We start from the raw sequence: 19943 nt of genomic DNA, 5'->3' as shown, positions 1-19943 counted from the left end.
GTCATAAAATACTGACTCAAAGGCACGAATAATGCATGCATACCAGCAAGAGTGCATAAACATGTTTATGGACTCTTGATACCAGTCGATATCGCGATGAGCAGTACAACAGAAGTTTTTGAAAAATAAAAGGCCAGTACTAAAAAAAAAAAAAAAAAAAAAAAACGATCGACTGCAAAATTTCGAATACTCGCTCGTTTGAGATTTTCGAACGAATACTCGAATATTCGAACTAATCGTTTCACCCCTAGTTCTCGCTAACCTATGAATTTTGGACAATCGTTAAATTTGCGACTCGTTATAATAACATGTCTTACAGTGTCTTATCAAGTACCATCATTAGATATGCATCAGGTGTGCAAAACTTGATTGACTTCATGCTCCGTGTTGAGGTTTTCGTGTGTTGACTCGTGCAGTCTCGTTGTTGTTTCGACTTCAGGTCAAGACGACCGTCCTAGACGACACAAGCGCCGCTACATTGCAATGCCTAGTCCGCTCATCGGTCTGAAATTCTGGCGTGTAAGATGACTATGATTTTGCCTTCTCCACTACCGCTGATGTCATATGCCTTGCTTTGTTGTCATTCACCTTCTCTTCTATCGTGTTTGTTTCCTTGGAGTTGTTCATTTAGGTTATAGTGCTTCTCGACCTCAACTTCTTGTGGCCTGGTGGAAACGAATTTTTTCCCTTTGTGCTGTAGATCTGCCTGGATGAAGCTCAAATGGTGGAAAACACCAGTGCCAGGGTGAGTTTAGGCTTCCATTGCCCATTGCTGACCCACATTGTTTCCTTGTTTTACACTACATATTTTTATCCTGGGTGTGATAGCATGTCTGCGCACGCACACTATTCACTTGAGGTGTAAGGTGCTTAGGCAATAGAGAGGTTTTGCATTCCGAATTTCGGAATGATTTTCGACTGTGCTTTTCCAGAAAAGCGCGTTCCGAAAAACGGTATTTTCAGTGTTTTGCATTCCGAAAATCTGATTCGACTTCGTTTCCAAGGGTTGCCATGCAAAACAAAATGGAGAGCGTCGAAGGGGTTGAGCAGGATCAAATCCATGTGGACAGGTCAAACTGAATTTGGGTGCGGTTCGAAGACGAGGACGGACTGATGGTGGACCAAGTGATCCAACAGCTGAAGACGAGGTTGAAAACGTTGGCGAACTACTGTCTTGTACTGTCAGTACGCAGTAGGCTCCATGGCAAAGGAAGATAGAGTGTGATGGAGTGTGAGAAGATTAGTCAACATGGCGAGATCAGCGACAGTAGCAAAAACCAGCAAAAATCAAACGTGGAAATTTTTTCAAATAATCGAGAGCAGCAGAAAGCAAAAATACAAACATGAAAAATACACTTTTTGTATTCAAATATGCACTCCCAAACATGAAAGAGCCGAAAATCCATTTTCGGAAAACCATGCACTTTCGCCACCACACTTCCGAAAGTTCGACTACTTTTTCGACTGCTGCCGCGACGTTCCGAAAATAATTCCGAAATTCGGAATGCAAAACCTCTCTAATGATGCACTGAACGTAACCCTGTCGTTGTGGGTACTCTGCAGGCAGCTCAAATGGCTAACAAACTAGCTGCAGTACATCGATGGTGCGTGACAGGTTCACCTATCAATCGAGGATTGGATGGTAAGTTACTTGTTAAGTGAGCAATATGCAGTGTGGTGCACAGTAAACTGTACAATCGGCCAGATATCGTAGTACTGACTGAACCTGATTGATATGTACATGTACATGTGTATTTATATATGTGTGTGTGTGTGTGTGTGTGTGTGTGTGTGGGTGTGGGTGAGTGTGTGTGTGTGCGCGCGCGCGCGTGTGTGCGTGAGTGTGTGTGTGTGTGTATGTGCGTGTCCCATATGGTGCAGTGGTATGTGCAGCGATTTCCAATCGATAGGTTGCGGGTTCGATTCCCGACGATTATGGTCACACACGTCTTTCTTCTCTTTCTCAGACTCCTCCTGACTTTTCTTTCATTCTCCTGGGTGGTTACCAACAGCCAGTGCATGCCGGAGTATGTGGTGTGATGTGTGTGCGTGAAAGAAATGAAAAAATGAAAAGGACCAAAAAGTAGGGATTCACTGGCCAGAAAAAGCCACTTCATAGCTGTGTGGTGTAGACCAGGCTGAATAGTGGCGGTCAATTCTTCAGCCTTGCAAGCTGTTGAATGGTGCAATCCCAGCACAAGCTGCTATGGCTTCTGCTGTAGCATCGCTATCATCGCCTCCGGCGATGGGCGTCCAATGGTCCAATGGTATGTGCGTGTATGTGCGTGTGTGTGTGCGTGTGTGTGTGTGTGTGTGTGTTGTATAGCATGCACTGTTATTTTACTGGATAACATGTTTGTTGCTACTCCGGTAAACGGATGTAACATTATTGTCATGTTTGTGTTGCTATGCTCCAAGACAATTTAAAATTTCTGCATCTGCTGCTGTGTGATGTTTACATGCTCACTTTGTAGATCTCTACGGCCTATTGTACTTTCTGAATGCCTGGCCATACTGCGTGCAGGGCTGGTGGAAAGATGCTGCGTACGATCCGTATTGCAATGGCTACACTGACGCTATGCATGGCCTTCTGTCCAACATCATGTGGCGCACTGCCAAGAAGGATGTTGAGCACGAGGTGAGTATTTCAAGTTCACTACCTTTTTTTCTAAATATCTGAAAGACAGGTAACTTCTTTGTGCAAAACGAGAATTACAATGTAATCACTGTACGTTGTCGCTGTTATCTCTCCTGGGCAGTATTCTATCGTCTGACCACTGTTTGTCTGTCTTGCCCCGTGCACTGTTTGCTCTAGCTGGGCATTCCAGATCAAACTGTATCCGTTGAGATGATCAAGTTCAAGCCAGTGGAACGCGAGTACTACCAACGACAGCTGGAAGACTGCTCCAGACACCTGTACAACGTAGGTTCTTGGTTCTTACATGGCCGTACTGATTAGTTGTGATTGCTAGAAGTGCATGTTGCGATGTACATGTACGCTGTAACCTGTCTAAGGCGACCACTCATGGGACCTTCAAATGTGGTTGCTGTGTGCAGTTGGTCTCCTTAATAGTCCTTATCCAGGGTAATTTGACTGTGAATAATATCCCTTGCTCCTAATTGTAGTGGTCCTCCAGGACAGGTGGTCACCTTATCAGAGTGGTCACCTCAGTGACAGGTTTTACTGTACTTGGAAAGTATAATTGTGTGTACTGAACTGCTGTTGTGCTGGTTGTGGTTTGCAGATGTGGCGATGGTGTAGTTTTCAATTGCTAGAGACTGAATTTTCGTTCTGGTATGCTTTTGCCGTGCGTTGCAGATCATTAAGCGGCATAAGCTGAAGAATGTGCACCTGAGAGACCTGGACCGGAGAACAACTGCTTCGGTATGTATTTGCTTGATACATGTAGGTGCATGCATGTGTATGTGTATTAATTTTGTTTGCAGATACTGATAGGTGCATGCATGTGTATGTAGAGTCACTGGCACTATCATTATCTATGATTGCACTCTTGCAGTTCTGAGAGTAGAGCTCAGGGAGAGTTTATGTGTGTGGGTGCGTATGTTTATGATTGTGCATGAGTGAATGCATTGTGTGTGTGTGTTGGTATGGGGGGGGGGGGGGGTGGCTCATGTTTCACAGTGTCAAAAGAGATGTGTTGATGCTTTGTGATGAAGTCCCTCACTCTTCCTGTATGGATGTTTGTGATTTCAGCTGTTTTGGGTTTTGTCTTGGCTCTGCTGTATAGTTGATGCACCCGTTGCTTGCCTTGCGCCAGTCTTGCGATCATCCCCAGGCTGTTCGAACTGGCAACTGGGCACTTGCAAGAAGACAGCAAAACCATGAGTACGAGTCAATCTCCTCATCATTAATCAGTATTACCGTAAACACGATTTCAATGTGTGTATAGCCACACCGGGCCATTGGCCTGTGTATCATAGTTGACTTGTGCAAGGACAGGGCAAGAGAAATTTGACCTCATGAATTTGGCAGCGCCGGTCTCACAGACCAGTATGCATATAAATGTAATAGCTGGTCCCGGAGGCAATCACACTCACTCAAGTCAAACACTCGCGTCGTAGTTTACCAATAGTTATCAGGAAAGAAATATTATACACACTTGGAATTGTAGTGCACACGCTTGTGCTTGCGTAAGTCTGCAACCAGCACTATTTCCACGACCGGACCAGTCAGTGAGCGGACAACAAATGGCCCAGTCCACGGCTTATGTAACTTACGGCTTTCGCCCGGCTTCACCGCGGTGTCGAGCAGCCACACATACTGTCCTGGATGAAGGGGTGAACCGTGGACACCTCGATCATAGTACTCCTTCATCCGGCGATGGGCCACAGCGTCAGCTGCACGGGCATAGGTACTATGTAGGACAGACTCAACATGCTGCACATACTCATGTGTAGAAACAGCTTGGTAATCAGGTGGCAACCCATAGATAATGTCAGCTGGCAAACGGAGCTCACACCCAAACATTAAGCGTGCCGGCGTTTCACCGGTGGACTTCTGGACCGCCGTCCGGTACGCTAGGAGACACAGGGGTACATGCTGGTCCCAGGACTCAGGGTTGTCACTAGCGTACAGTCGGAGCGTAGTGATTAGCGTACGATTCATTCGCTCAACTAAGCCATCACCAGCAGGGTGGTATGGAGTCGTGCGTGACTTGCGAACCTGCAACAGGGAGCAGAGCTCAGCAAACAAAGCAGACTCAAACTGAGCGCCCTGATCGGAATGAATCCGGTCAGAAGCACCAAACCGAGAAACCCAACCATTGACAAATGCATGCGCAACAGTTCGAGCTGTAATGTCCGGTAGAGGATAGGCCTCAGCCTCAGGCTCAGGCCACCGAGTAAAGTAGTCCACACAGACGAGTAAGTAGCGGTTGCGGGACTGAGTTAACAAGATCCATAGCAACAAGGTCACCCGGATACCCACCCAACATTGGTACGAGCGGGGCGACAGGCTGGTGACTAGCTTTGCCTGCAGCACACACCTGGCAACACTGCACAAACAAACGGACAGAACTTGTCATACCAGGCCAGAAAAAACGACGACGACGACACTTTGCAAGGGTTTTGTCAAAACCAAAGTGGCCACCAGCCGGTACACTATGGACCATCTGAAGACACTCACGCTGCAGGGAGAAGGGTACAACAAATTGCAGGACATCATCAATAGACCGATAGAGAACACCTTCTAATACAACTAGAGAGGGCAGTTCATACGCATAGCAACGGACAGCACGGCTTGTACCCTGGAGGTCACCTGGAGGACTGAAAGAACGATTCACATCATGGAACCAGGAAAACACAACAACAAGATCAGGGTCAGACATTTGACATTGACGCAACATAGCAGGCGATTCACGCGGCAGCCACGAGGAAGAAGAAGAAGCCGTCAACCTGCGGAGGAAGAGGCAGCACATCGGGAGCCGGAGCCACACAAGATACGGAAGGGATAGCAGAAGTGACGAAACGCGAAAGAGTGTCAGCGTTCTGGTGTAAACGACCAGGACGGTGCAGAATAACGTAGCGGAAGTCCGCCAAGGTCTCAAGCCAACGAGCCTTCCGTCCAGTCGGTTCTGGAATCATGCGGCTATGAAGCCACTTCAACGCCTGATGGTCCGTGCGTACAAAGAGTTGAGTACCCAGCAAATAGTGGCGGAAGTGTGAGGCAAAGGTAACAACAGCAAGGAGTTCCTGCTCAGTGACACTATAATTCCTCTGGGCCTTGTTGAAACTCTTACTAGCATATGCAATTACACGTTCTTGCCCTTCCTGCTGGTGGCTAAGGACCGCACCCATACAGCTAGCACTAGCATCCGTGTCCAAGACAAAACTCACCGCCCCTGGACGGAAATCGGGGAACGCAAGGATTGGCGCAGAGCACATCGTCTCCCGCAGAACTCGAAAGGCAGTGTCACAATCGGCAGACCAGACATACGGCACACCCTTCTTCGTTAAAGGGGAAGTTAAGGCAAAAATTAAAATTTCACCAGTTGTAGTCTTCGGGGTGCTGAGTCGAATGGTCTTGGTCCGAGAAAGCTGAGACGCTCCCTTCCTACTTGAATCCCAATCGAACTCGCGCACTTCCACCGAAACTGGGTGACTGCGCCCTACTAGATGGGGATTTGTATGCAAAATGTCACTAAAAGCGCCATTTCGTTCTTATAAAAGCACGGATGACCGCGATTGGCCAATATGTTGTAGTCTTTTGGACGCTGAGTCGACTGGTTTTGGTCCGAAAAGGCTGCGATGCAGCGTTCCTCCTTTATTCCCAATCGAACATGGTTGAACAAGCGGTCACGTGCTCCTGCGTACACCAGTCACCTGGTCACCGTGCCTGCAGTGTACAACTTACTAGCCTGTTTGACCTTTTTTGGGTGCAGTCCTGTCACTCGAGTTGAACTCGAGTTGAACCTTGGTGTGAAAGTTGTCGCCTGCTGGCGTGGTGACCAGGTGATTTGGGCACCCAGGAGCACGTGACCACTTGTTCAACCATGTTCGATTGGGAATAAAGGAGGAACGCTGCATCGCAGCCTTTTCGGACCAAAACCAGTCGACTCAGCGTCCAAAAGACTACAACATATGGGCCAATCGCGGTCATCCGTGCTTTTATAAGAACGAAATGGCGCTTTTAGTGACATTTTGCATACAAATCCCCATCTAGTAGGGCGCAGTCACCCAGTTTCGGTTGAAGTGCGCGAGTTCGATTGGGATTCAAGTAGGAAGGGAGCGTCTCAGCTTTCTCGGACCAAGACCATTCGACTCAGCACCCCGATGACTACAACTGGCGAAATTTTAATTTTTGCCTTAACTTCCCCTTTAAGGCCGTGAGCGGAGCAACAAGGTTGACAAAACTTGGGACAAACTTCCGGTAATAGCCCGTGAATCCAAGGAACTCCCGGACTTCGGACACAGACTTGGGCGGAGACCACTTCTTTTTTTGCCGATCGTGGGGTTCGAACCTAGGAATCTATATTCACACAAGCTCTACAAACGAGAGAGCTTGGAAGCTCAGGGCCCTGCGCTATGCTTTGTTGCCTAGCTCATCGTGCATGTTGTTAGAACTGGTGGAAATGCTTTTTCCTTTGATTAGCTTCATCATTGTATTGCCAAAACGTTTCAATGAGATACTGAAGTAACGTCTTCTGCATAGCTTCGGGACTGGCGCTGACTCTGCCGATCACGGGCGTTCTGCAGTCGATGACATTTCCTGGGACCGGCGCTGACTCTGCCGATCACGGGCATTTATCTTCTTATTATTATTATACTGGCGGCAACCAACATCCATTCTGATTGCATTTACTCGTCTCCCTACTTCGTATTTCTTTAAGGAAAATCTCCCCATACAGCAGGGAGTCGTTTACATAATATGACTCCCTGCTCTACATCTACATGACTGTATAATTATACGTTATAGTTATTATGCTATCCGCCTACATGCGATTCCCGGGCAGGTCGACAGGCGGCCCAGCCAGCCTGCTAATGGGATCTCGGCCTCGCACACAAATCCACAAAAAATGTTACTGCACTGAATGCATTCCCCCGATACACTTCGCATATATACTAATGTCTTATTCTCTTGATGGTACCGTACTCTTGATGGTACGGGACAGGTAGGGGATAGCGCCAGGCATGTCGATGGCACAAACACACAAAAATATTGTGGCCAGCTGTCTTTGCTGGTACGGTACAGTACGGGACAGATACGGGATAGCGCCAGGCGTGACACAAACAAACAAACAAACACCAAATTAAAGCTGTGTGGACCCTGGCTAGCGCCAGACGTTACTGAAGTAACGTCTTCTGCATAGCTACGGGAATAAATACTCTTAAACTGTGAAAAATATACTTTCTATCAAAAATGCAACTCCTACCTAAAGGCAGCTTCAGACTCCAGCAAGCAAGAAAACTGTCAGTAAATAGTTCGGGTTACCTAGCCAAATTCAGTCAAAATCAAGCTCAGATTGGTATAGTGTCTGGAAGAAACGAATTTTTTCAGAAGTTGCTGACCTTCTGTTTTGCAAAGGTTATTGGATTCCAATGCTGCAGCACACATGGATTAAACAGCCGTTCAGTGGTTTCAGACATAGATGCTCTCTCTCCTCTCTCTCTCTCTCTCTCTCTCTCTCTCTCTCTCTCTCTCTCTCTCTCTCTCTCTCTCTCTCTCTCTCTCTCTCTCTCTCTCTCTCTCTCTCTCTCTCTCTCTCTCTCTCTCTCTCTCTCTCTGTGCATGTGTGTGTGTGTGCACGTGTGTGTGTGTGTGTGTGCACGTGTGTGTGTGTGTGTGCACGTGTGTGTTTCATGTTTGGCAGAGTTCTTTCCATGACTGAAGTGCTGGACCAGCTGATTGCCAAAGCTTTGAAAGAGTGTGGTGAGGCCAACCAGGCTCAAATTGTTGCTGTGAATGGTATGTTGGCTCTCCGATACAACGCAGCTGCTGTGGGTTATCTGCCATGCATGCTTTGTACTTTGTACGAGTGCCTGAGAAGTGTATACCGTGTCCGGAAAGGAGCACTTTCACACGACACGTTCTGTCTGTGTCTGAAGGAAGGAAGAGAACGAAGCTCATTGTTTTCTTGCTTTGCTTTGTGGTGACCGTACCCTGATGATGAATTTATTGGGAGCTCAATCAAGTGAAAGTACAGGCGTGGGATGAGCAGCTGTATGTAGATTATCTACTGAAGTAGAAGCCTTCGGCACCTTCCAATGCCTGTTCTGACCACATATGCACTTGTCATGTCGTTCAATCCTTTCATCCTTGGATGTCTAGTACACTCGTACACGACGCCCCTCTCATCTCAGGCTCGACCAGAGTGCCTTCTCTCCTAGTCTGGTACACTCGTACACGACGTTCCCCTTCAGCCGGGCTTAGACTCGACCAGAGTGACCTGACCCGAAAGCTGCCGAGTGATCCTTTTACTTAGTGCGGACCTCCCGGCCCATTGCCTTAGTCCTGTGTGTCCTAGTTCGACCAGGAGCACTGATTAGTTCAATTCCTTCCAGTTTTCTTTGGATACTTGGGTCACTCGGCGTTTCCGCTGAGTGTCCCTGAGCCTGCCGTCTCTAGGACTTGTCATCTCCCTTCCGTGCCTCCCGATACACCGTCCTAAGCCGGTACATGTAGTGTGTTTACCCGTGTGTGTTGTAACACTTCTCACACATTACACCAGCTGGCGTTCTCGTCAGCCTGTGTGTCCTCTCCTGAATATGCTGTGTCTTAGCCTTGCCTGACTAGAGGACCGCATCTCCATTCATTTCTAGAAAGAAAAGTGAACAACGACCACTTTCATTCTAGTGACTGCATGACCATGAAGAAGTAGTTCAAACTGCAGTTCCTGATATACCACCGGTGATGGCACCGTGTAAAAATGTGTTACACACCTATACCCGTTCTTACCGCTGAACAAGCGTGACTCCAGAGACCCAACCCTGTATGTCATTGTGACTGCCGAATATTTATATCCCGAACCAGCCCTCTTGCGAGTACACTACTTGTCGGTTCTAGATATATGCCCAGGTTCCTCGCTTCACGTATCAAAGGCTTATACATGCCGCCAGGTTCTGACCAAACAATCTCAAGAAAATGAGACTTCCCCACAGTTTCGGTCTTAGCCTCCATTCCTCACCATACACGCGATCAGAGCGCAGCCAGGTTTAGATAACAATACTTTTATTGAATTAATATGTGATCCAATAAAAGAGGCCGCACATTACTGTGACGCAGACTTGTCGGGGGTAGTTGGTAAGTCTGTTGGGAGTTCCGTGTCGGTACTCAGGTCCTTCTTGGCACTAGGAGACGCCTTGTCCTTCTTAGGCTTACGTGAGTTTTTACGAGTTTTCTTTCTCGGTGGCTCTTCCGACTCCTCCGTGCGGTGACCGGCATGCCGGCCCAATATCCTGAAGGATATTAATGACAGGAAGTCCAGGTCCTCCTTCAATTTTCGCAAGTGTCGCCCTTGGTCGGGGCGACCCACGCCTTCAAATAAAGCAATCGCCCGTTCCAAGCTCTGCCTGGTTGGAGTCTCCCGCCCCTGGCCTGCTTCTTGCGTAAGGGCGTTGAACTCCTCTAGCATTTCCTGTGCCATTCTGGATAAGACAAAAAAAGCCACACCAGAAAAAGAACCGAGGATTAGTTCACATTGAGTGACGGATCCTGGTCACAGCACCAATTGTCATGACCCGACCCCAAGGGTCAGTCAAAAGCCTGCGTTGCGAACAACACCAAATAGGACCGCCACGAAGTGTGAGCAAGACCCAGAATCCCAAGTGCACAATATATGCACGCCATCACTCAACAGCCCACCAAGAGTTCCGTTTCCAAGGACATACCTTGTAGATAGGTCAGAGGTAAAGAGAAGAAAGAGGAGATCAAGATCGAAGCAGTACCGGAGCGAGAGAGCGAACGTATAAAAGACAGGGACTTATATTCATAACAATAACTAACAACAACCAATCAGAGCACACCTACTGTACTCACTAATCATATTAGACGGCGGGACAAGGGGACAAGTAACGGACAAAGCTAGATTCATAATGATTGAACGTCTCATAACGGCGGGATACAACATGCAAGAATGGAAGAAGATACTAGTTAATAGACTATGACAGTTGACAAGGCGCGAGATTATGCAGCATCGTAGCAGTTGTATGATTATGTACAATGTAGTATTAAAGTGCATATAAAGGCTACGTAGTAGTAATAGGGAGGTTCCGGAGTACGATTTTTCGTGCCAAAATCCGTGGAGGCGCTACGGATATTTTATACGTCGTTTTCGAGCAGTGAAAAGTTCCGGGGCACGGAACGTATGTGTTTGCCGTCATTGCCTAGGTTACGATCGCAAACACGTCACATTCCCGCGCTATGCCTTTCTATTTTGGAAATTTGTACCGAAATCAAAACTTCCCGCGGAAAGTCGATGTTTCTCGTACCAAATTTGTACGCGAAAAATCTTTCTGCACCCGATGACGCAAAATCTCCATACGAAACATGGTTCGTATGAAAGCCAGTCCACACGGATTCTTCGTGCCGAAAAATCGTATGGAGCACGTCTGGAAAAAATCCGTAGCGCCCATACGGATTTTGGCACGGAAAATCGTACCCCGGAACCTCTCTAATGTCTAATGATGTAGTGAGTAGTAGTGATGTAATGAGTAGTAATGATGTAATGAGTAGTAATGATGTAGTGAATAGAAAAGATGCGGTAAGTTACCGTACTGTGCACATGCGGTGCTGGCGCGACTCGTACCCATCAGTCAGCTGAGCGCTTGTCAGCTGGTGCTGGCCCCTCGTCTGCCAGGTTGCTAGGATGGCTGTGCGTCGTCGACCTCGGGTCACGACACACTGATACAAACTAAATCTTCAGTTGATTTGTCTTTCCAAGATCCGGGCTTGCTCTTCTCCTCTCACTGGGGGACCCTTCTGATTAGCTTCTAGGCATACAAGTACAGTTGAACATCGATTATCCGACCACCTCTGGGCAGACAACTGTCAGGGGGTGTTCAGATAAGGCAAATGTTCCGGATAAGAAAACACACGGTAAATACATGTACAGTTGAACATCGATTATCCGCACATCGACTATCCGACCATTCGATTATCCGTAAGGGGTCGTCCGTAATTTTCGAAAAATTAAAAAATCCGTCCTCAGGCAGAAAGAGGGTGGGTGGTCAAGAGCGCTGGCGGAATTTAATTTTTTGATTTTTCGTACCTTTTTTTGTTTTTTTCAGTGACTTTTATACACTTGTTGCACTGACTGTACTGTGTATTCATGTGGTGTATATACGTGTATTATAGGATCGATTGTCGCAAACACCAGTATGATGTAATTTGTAGGACATGCATGGCCGTCGGTAGACCTATAATAATAATAATAACTTTATTAGGATGACCTTTCAAAGGCTGACCGCCTATCGTGGGGTCCGTCGCATTGAACGATGCTGGTACGAGAGAGTACAGATTGGGAGGGGAGGGACTACTATGAACAGGGATATGAACTACTAGCTTCTAGTACTTGACACAGGTGCAGTCAGTGAACACGGCCGGAGTGAAGAGTTCTTATTTTCGAGCTGGGCATTAGGAAAAATCAAAAAATTAATGAGAAAAAATGGGGGTGGGTGGGTGGGTCAGAGACAATTTTGCACGAGGACGGATTTTTTAATTTTTCGAAAATTACGGACGACCCCTAACAGTTTTTTTGGGCGCACGTGCCGTAGAGTACGCACTGTGCATGTAGTGAGCCATTCAAAAAATACGAAAATTTTGAAAAGTAAAAAGTAAAAAGGTCGTGCGGCTAGTAATAACCACTGAAAGTGTGTGAGTGACAGTTTTTTTCTTATCCGGAACATTTGCCTTATCTGAACACCGCCTGACTGTTGTCTGCCCAGAGGTGGTCGGATAATCGATGTTCAACTGTACATGTACATTGTAAATAGAATAGAGTGCTACTTTACAAAATTTTCGTATTTTTTGAATCGCTCACTACATGCGCAGTGCGTACTCTACGGCACGTGCGCCCAAAAAAACTGTTACGGATAATCGAATGGTCGGATAGTCGATGTGCGGATAATCGATGTTCAACTGTACATGTACTGTGTGTACACGCTTGTGTGTGTGTGTGTTTGTGTGTGTATGTGCTTGTGCGTGTGCTTTCATGCTTGGAGCTCGCGCTCAATGTGGGCGGCATGCGACGTGGGATGCGAAGTGACATTCACCAAGGCATTTATATGTGGCGCTCAACGTGGGCGACATGCGACGTGGCACTCAGCGTGACATGCTAAAGTTTGCCTAGTTATGTTTCGATCCGTTCTGTGTGTGGATCATTCTTGTCTGTTCGTTGTGTTTCACCCACCCACCTCCCATTTCTCATCACTCATTTACTTTGATAAAGTTAATAAAGGGGTGTTGGCCAAGCTCATTTCCGGCAACTCGGGGCTCTCGGTCTCCATCCGACTCTTGGCTTTGCCAAGATCCTGCTCCGGCAGTGACTAGACGGCCGACCCCTTGATCTCTCTTCATAGCCTCTCACTCCGCTGGCCAGCACCCCCCCCCCCCCCCGTACCGCAAGCTGCTGTGTGTTGTGGTTAATTTGTGTGTGCGTGTGTGCGCGTGTGTGTGCATGCGTGGTGGATACCTGCCCTCGGTTGTGTCCCTCCAGGTGTAGCTGCTCTCTATGCTGTCCAGGAAGAGGTAGGGTTCTGGTGGTGGTAGTGCTGCGGCTGCATTGGCTGTTGAGGTTTGTGAGACAATGAACGCTGTGCACGAAATAATCTTTGTGCTGTTCAGCCTGTGTTCCACTTTTGCTACCTGTTCACACGGTGCAATAGAGGCAGGTGGTGGCCCCTGAATAAGGAGCAGCTCACTATTCGCATCTCTCACAGCAGTCTATGCTTTACAGAACAGCACAACATTCTTTCACAAGTGCGTTCATCAACGTTTGACTGTTAGTCTTATGCAATCAAAACACATCGCGACTGGCTGGCGACTGTACAGGTCTTTAACTTGATGTAGGTAATCCAGCCAGGCTCTTATTTACTGCAATTTGGTGGTATACGTACATGTATGTCTCTCTGTTCTTCTCTTTTCTTGTATGCGTAAATTGTGTGGATGTGTGTGTGTGTGTGTGTGTGTATGATTGCTCGTTGTCAGTGGGAGTATAGTGCCAAGTCCTATGTCGCTTCATTGCAGCTGGTTGAGGAACGTGCGTCACTAGTGGCCACTGACACTGTCCTGGTATGGTTGTCTCTCACACGATATATTACACATGTGTATATGGATGTGTACTTGTTAACTTTTCTGTGTTACATATGTGGCCAGCATCTTGACATATGCTGCAAAGTCCTGGGTTACGGTAGCAAGTTAGAAGCCGCGATAAGTTCAGTGAACAACAACAAAGCGTTATTAACCCTTTAGTACGGGCATGCAGACTTTCGATCAGACATGATCGATTATTAAAACCATCGTAGCCCTGTCATTTCTTGTGCAAATTCAACAATCTAAGGGAGTAAGGGTCTATGTGGTGTGGACACTCCAAGCTCTCCAATGCAACAATCGCCAAAGAGTAACGATGTCGGACTCCAGTGATATCGCGCGCCATGTTATTATCTCGGCAGATTCAAATTTTTGATTGATCTTTTCGCCATTTTTTGGGGGGGGGGGGATCCCTCTTCTTGTGCTCTTTCAGCGACTGAGCACATGATAATGACGTAGTCGGCTAAAGTTTGAATCGCCTATAAAAAATGATCATTCTGCGATGGAGGAGAGTGGAATGGCGTTGATGGGGCGAATTTTTTACGTGCATATCAGTCTTGGAGACAAGTTTGCTGTGTTCCCGCTGATTGATGGAGCCTGGTATCCGGTATATCCTGGCATTGCTCTTTCCAAGCGCTTTCCAAAGAGCCCTAGATTGTGAAAACCAAGCGAAGGAGACCCAAAGTTATAACCTTGTGAAGTTGAAAATTGTACTGGAAATTCTGATTCTGTTGAATGCTATGCTGGTAATCCGGTAATATAAAAGGGTTAAACCATCTCAAAGCATCAAATTCATGTACATAATATAACATGTGTATATGTGTAACTGTTTAATATGTAGTAATACTCATAAAAAAGACACACTTCTGGCTCATTACAAACATCTTGAAAGTTTTTGTCTTCACAAGTATACTTTCAAGCCTTCTCGTCAGGTGAAATACAGGCAAGGGGAAAGGAACAGGATGTTTGTAATGAGCCTGAAGTGTGTCCTTTTTATGAGTATTATCGCATTTTTGTCTCAGAGGAAACTGTTTTATTTGTAAGGAAAAAATATGTTGTTTATTATGTGGGTTTTTTTTCTCTACTCAGAGACTGCATGCCACGTACAATCTGCAGGATGTTATTCGTCACTGCGACAAGCGACCTTCTGATGCTCCAAGTGATGAAAGTCTCGTGGAAATGGTAGGTGCAATGCATGCACAATTAATTTATGTATTTTGCACAGTCGCCTTTCACGGAGTACTCGTATTTTGCCACTTTCACGAAGTATTGCCGTCCGTGATATTGCTGTATCCGGTCAGCCTTGGTCGTACCCAAGGCCACGGCAAGCAAAGTTTATGTTATAAGTAGGGCTGAAACAATTATACCGATAACTCGCATATCGATCGTTAAGAGTGCAATCGATAATCGTTAGTGTTCAAAACGAGTGCTAACGGTTTTTTATGCATGCACATCAGTGACAGTATTCTAGCCCTTGTACTCCATCCGATAGTGAAGACGAGTACAATCATGTACTTCTAAGCGCAGTAAAATTTATTATTGGCTTTGAAAGAGATCGGGAGAGGAGACTTTGTCTTTTCGGTTCATTTGTGGGAGAGGTCGGAGATAAGAGCAGTTGCCAGCGAGTAATGACAAGATACTTCACTCTAGAAACAACATGAAATTTTCTAGTTCATGTTGATAAATCAGCCAGATGTCAACAGTGCGGAGCCACAATTATGTACCGTAGCAAAAGGTATCGTGGAATTTCTTCATAAACTGGTGTTCGAAGTACACGGGTAGAGCAGACAAGAATCGACAAACCAATATGTCGATCGTTAATGATATTGGTCGATCGTTAGGAGTTATTGAATGATCGTTTCAGCCTTAGTTATAAGACACCTATATCACTAAGCCGTGCAGTGATGGCCATTGGAAGTGACATCCTTGGGCAAACCCACTGATGACACCCCCTCCTCACACACACACACACACACACACACACACACACACACACACACACACACACACACACACACACACACACACACACACACACTACTACTACTACTGTGTACAGCTACCCTATCGGGCCACGCCGTTCCCAGAAGCGGGAGACAACGACAAGAAGAGAGAAGAGAAGAGAGAGAAATCGCAAAGTCAACAATATTACACACACACACACCCACACACCATGTACCATGTATACGCCCGTCGCAAGAGAAGCACGCAAATCTGCAAATGCACTGGATGTGCACCCACAGATTTTCTCTTATAGCAACGATAGCGAACAAGATCTGAATGAGACAGATCAAGACTTGCGCCAGATAACTGTCTAATCCACACAACTGGCGAAGCCATGTGAATCGACCACCAATGCACACCTGGTCTACACCACACGGAGTACATCGGCATAAAACGGCCAAGACAGTTACCTATGCACACCCTACACTTGCTGGGGTAACCAGTATAGACAGCACGCTGCTTTGATAGAAGCAGACACTACAGTGCATTTCAAAACTATAGACGCGTAGGGTTTTTGAAATATTTCAAATTTGGCTGGACCTTTTTGAGAATAGTTTTCGGAATATTGCTCAGGATCGCTCCACAATTACTCTCATATAGTTTCTAAAGGATTGGATAACAGACGCCCAATTTGGAAAAATGTATGCACAAAGTGATCACAGATTTTATGTGGTATAGATGCTGGCATAACGGTTTTTGCCTAGGTACGCGTCTATAGTTTTGAAATGGACTGTAGATGCACTGGTACCTTGAAGTGAAATTGGAGTTACTTTACCAACCAGCCTCGGCTACTGAGTACAGGTCAGACCTCGCTATAACGACCCCCGCTATAACATAAACCTCACTATAACGTACACATGTGAATGTCCCTGCCGAAACCGCATCACTTCTGTACAAAATTTCCTCGCTATAACATAATCCGCTATAGCGTAATGTTCGCTATAACGCACTGTTTGCTGGGTCCCGGGCGCACGGAGACCTCAGCATAACGTAAAAACTCCTATAAAAAAGACTGTACACGGCATGCATGCCTTCTCGCGACGAATTCGAGACTGAACCGTCCACCTCGGAAGCAGGGAGTAGTAAAATACCGGTATTTTACTACTCCCATTACTTTTTATAGGCTCTAATCTTGTCACATGATTGTACAAGTACACGCACTACATGACTCTTGTCACCCCTTAGCTGCCAAGCCTGTAGTCTGTACACATCTTTGCTAGGCATCATCATACCTGTATGTAAAACAGTACAGTCAGTACAGTTGTAATCAGTTGGTGAAGAGCGTCATTTTGACATACATATTTCATATTGGTGTGCCCAACTCACTATAACATAAACCTCGCTATAACATAATTTTCCCCATCCCCCAGAGATTACGTTATAGCGAGGTCTGACCTGTACTGGGAACCCAGGGCCAACAGACATACCAACAACCTCAGACACGAAAGCTATTATAGTAACGACACACTGGATTGTGGAGCCGAAACTAGTCCAAACTTCCAAATGCTTTGGCAAGATGGTAGCCTTCCAACAGGTTGGCACTCACACACATATACACACACACACACACACACACACACACACACACACACACACACACACACACACACACACACACACCTGTCCTGTCCTGTAGAGTCACTGCCGCAAAAGGGTCACATGATCCCATCACTGGGAAACTTGAGAAGAGAGAGAGAGAGAGAGAGAGAGAGAGAGAGAGAGAGAGAGAGAGAGAGAGAGAGAGAGAGAGAGAGAGAGAGAGAGAGAGAGAGAGAGAGAGAGAGGGCACGACGCCCGATGACGCTCCAGGTGCACGGGTAGTCACATCCGCTTGCCGCATATGCACACGTGCTGGAAGGTTGAGCGCTCCTCTGCTGTTGGTCTATGGGCCACCCTTGAACAGCGATGCCTGCCCCGTCCCCGGGCACCGCGAAAGCAGCGACCACACCTGTCACAATGCGCGGCGCAACATCCCTCTGCCGGTGCCGACGCTCCGGCACACGCACGCACTCCTCACACTTATACACGCACTCTGGTATACTCCTCATACGCATGCACACACACTCAAAGCTGAAAGCTCACTGATAACTCATGACTGACATTTTACTGGTTACCATGATGAACCCAAAGAGAATAGTTACCTGCTCTCAACGGGTAAATAGCAGCTTTTGGCCTGTTTATCAATGAAACCATCCACCTCCCTCACATGCGCTCTCCGGCCGACCTCGCAAACCAGCAACATGACTCCAATCTGTAGATACTGACAAATAATTCTTTTTCCTCCATACAGCGCTGTTTCCACCACTGTAGGTCTCATCAGTGAAGTTTACCGTGGAAAATTGAGAAAATTGAAAGAAAGCCGAGAGCACGATGCTAGCTTTGATGTGGAGGTCTAAATATCCAGGCACACCGCTTGAACTGAAATGTATTTCCAAATCAGCTGAACTATAGTTTGTCATACTCTGGAACATATGTTATGCATCTCTATAGCTGACAAACATTGATAGGCTTTGTATTTTTTGTAGTACTGCCAGTATTGGGCATGGTTCAACCCCAATTATTCCAAACTCCACGCTACAGCATAATAACTATTATGGTTCCATTATGGTTCCATTCTGTGGGAAATCTCATGTCAAATTCATGCTGCGGACAGTGATCATCTTTTGTAAGAATACGAACGAATACGCTCAGTTGGCAGCACTGTTGTCAACCGTCTCGCTTGCATGTTTGCAAGTACATGTACTGCAATATTAAACAGCTGCTGTTTTTCTAGGTCTACAACAGTCCTGATGAGGTATGATTGGTCCTGACTCTGTGTGTGTGTGCACGTGTGTGTGTGTGGTGTGTTTGTGTGTGTGTGTGTGTGTGTGTGTGTGTGTGTGCACGTGTGTGTGTGTGTGTGTGTGGTGTGTTTGTGTGTGAACTGCACGCTATCACCTGGATTAGGAGAAGGCACTTCGCAGCCACTATATGATGCGCTATGAAGAAGCCGTTAGTGCTACGGACCATTCGCGAGTTAGTGAAGTCAACTGGGATCCGTACAAGAAAGTGCACAAATTCCCTACCTGGCACCGTATTCTTATCGATGAACTGATCTCTGCTGATGTTGGATACTATGTTGTGAACAAGTGTTTGCACGCTGTTTCTCAAGACCATTTAGCAGCACATCCAATCGGGTTAGTGCCAATTCGCACTGCATCGCTGATTTGTTTGTTACCCCAAATTGAATTTGTCCTAGACCCGTTACATACTAGTAGGGACAATCTTCTGGACCGAGAGGGGCAGGGGGGGGGGGGGGGGCACAGCCTTTTAGTGCTTACTGGCAAACAAGAGTATGCAACTGTGATCTCTTTTCTTATGGGCCAGATGCATGGCGCGCTGCCTTCATTGCAATCTGCGCACTGCGGAAATCACCAAACACCACACTTTCCCCTGGTTTGAAATGAACTTTCGCACAGAACTGAAGTTTACGCACCCAAAGTTTGGAAATCGCGTGGGTGCTCAAACGAATCGAGCAAAACGGATGTACTGGTACGAGATTGTGGATATGAGCGTAATGGAATCAAGTAACGTAATGAAGGCAGCGCGCCTGGCACGGACCCGTAACCACAGTTGCATACTCTTGTTTTTAAGGACTCTTGGTACCTTGTCAAGACGAAGATGCGGTATGCATACTAGTATGGGGTGACAACAGCTTTAAAGTGTGTATGTCTCGTTTGCATTCCCAAAGCTAGTCAATTTCTTCGTCGTGTCTTGAAAGGGAACAAGGACTTTGTTTTCTGGTTTGGTTTCATGATTGTTGTGCTGTAGCTTCGACGACATCGGTACATTAAAAGCATATCTAGCTGACAGCCTGAAAAGGCTTGAGGTAAGGACATGGCGTTACCAGTCTCTACCCTTGCTGTTTTCTATGTGTTCATAAAACTTCTTATCAACTCTGTTCCGCCTGGCTTTCCTCTCTTGATTGACCACATGGTTGATAGCTTGTCTCGCTATTGATTGAGAACCCGCGCTCGACTGCTGCCTGGCCATGCGATAACAGGGGAAGTTTTTGCAGGAGAGTCTACAGGCTGGGCCATCAGTTGTCCTGCATAGCATTGTAGTACACGATGTTCAGACGCGACTGGCCAACCTGGAAGGTGCGGAAATCATCATTGGTTGCCGCATATCGAGC

General features: G+C 46.6%; 1 protein-coding gene across 1 annotated transcript in view; it reads left to right on the top strand.

Moving 5' to 3' along the window:
* The window catches only part of LOC135806187 (E3 ubiquitin-protein ligase SHPRH-like), a 54047-nt gene that overhangs the window by 15159 nt on the left and 18945 nt on the right, over positions 1 to 19943 (top strand). The window contains exons 7-19 of the mRNA XM_065320341.1: positions 440 to 519; positions 701 to 745; positions 1564 to 1642; positions 2475 to 2638; positions 2816 to 2923; positions 3320 to 3385; positions 3750 to 3847; positions 8331 to 8425; positions 13173 to 13204; positions 13664 to 13747; positions 14855 to 14947; positions 18716 to 18945; positions 19580 to 19637. Of these exons, the coding sequence (XP_065176413.1) occupies positions 440 to 519; positions 701 to 745; positions 1564 to 1642; positions 2475 to 2638; positions 2816 to 2923; positions 3320 to 3385; positions 3750 to 3847; positions 8331 to 8425; positions 13173 to 13204; positions 13664 to 13747; positions 14855 to 14947; positions 18716 to 18945; positions 19580 to 19637 (1232 nt within the window). The remainder of the gene's footprint in view (positions 1 to 439; positions 520 to 700; positions 746 to 1563; positions 1643 to 2474; positions 2639 to 2815; positions 2924 to 3319; positions 3386 to 3749; positions 3848 to 8330; positions 8426 to 13172; positions 13205 to 13663; positions 13748 to 14854; positions 14948 to 18715; positions 18946 to 19579; positions 19638 to 19943) is intronic.

Source organism: Sycon ciliatum, chromosome 1, assembly GCF_964019385.1.
Source record: "Sycon ciliatum chromosome 1, ocSycCili1.1, whole genome shotgun sequence".
Classification (NCBI taxonomy): Eukaryota; Metazoa; Porifera; class Calcarea; order Leucosolenida; family Sycettidae; genus Sycon; species Sycon ciliatum.
Note: the sequence above shows the minus strand (reverse complement) of the source record. Positions and strands in the feature narration are given on the sequence as shown.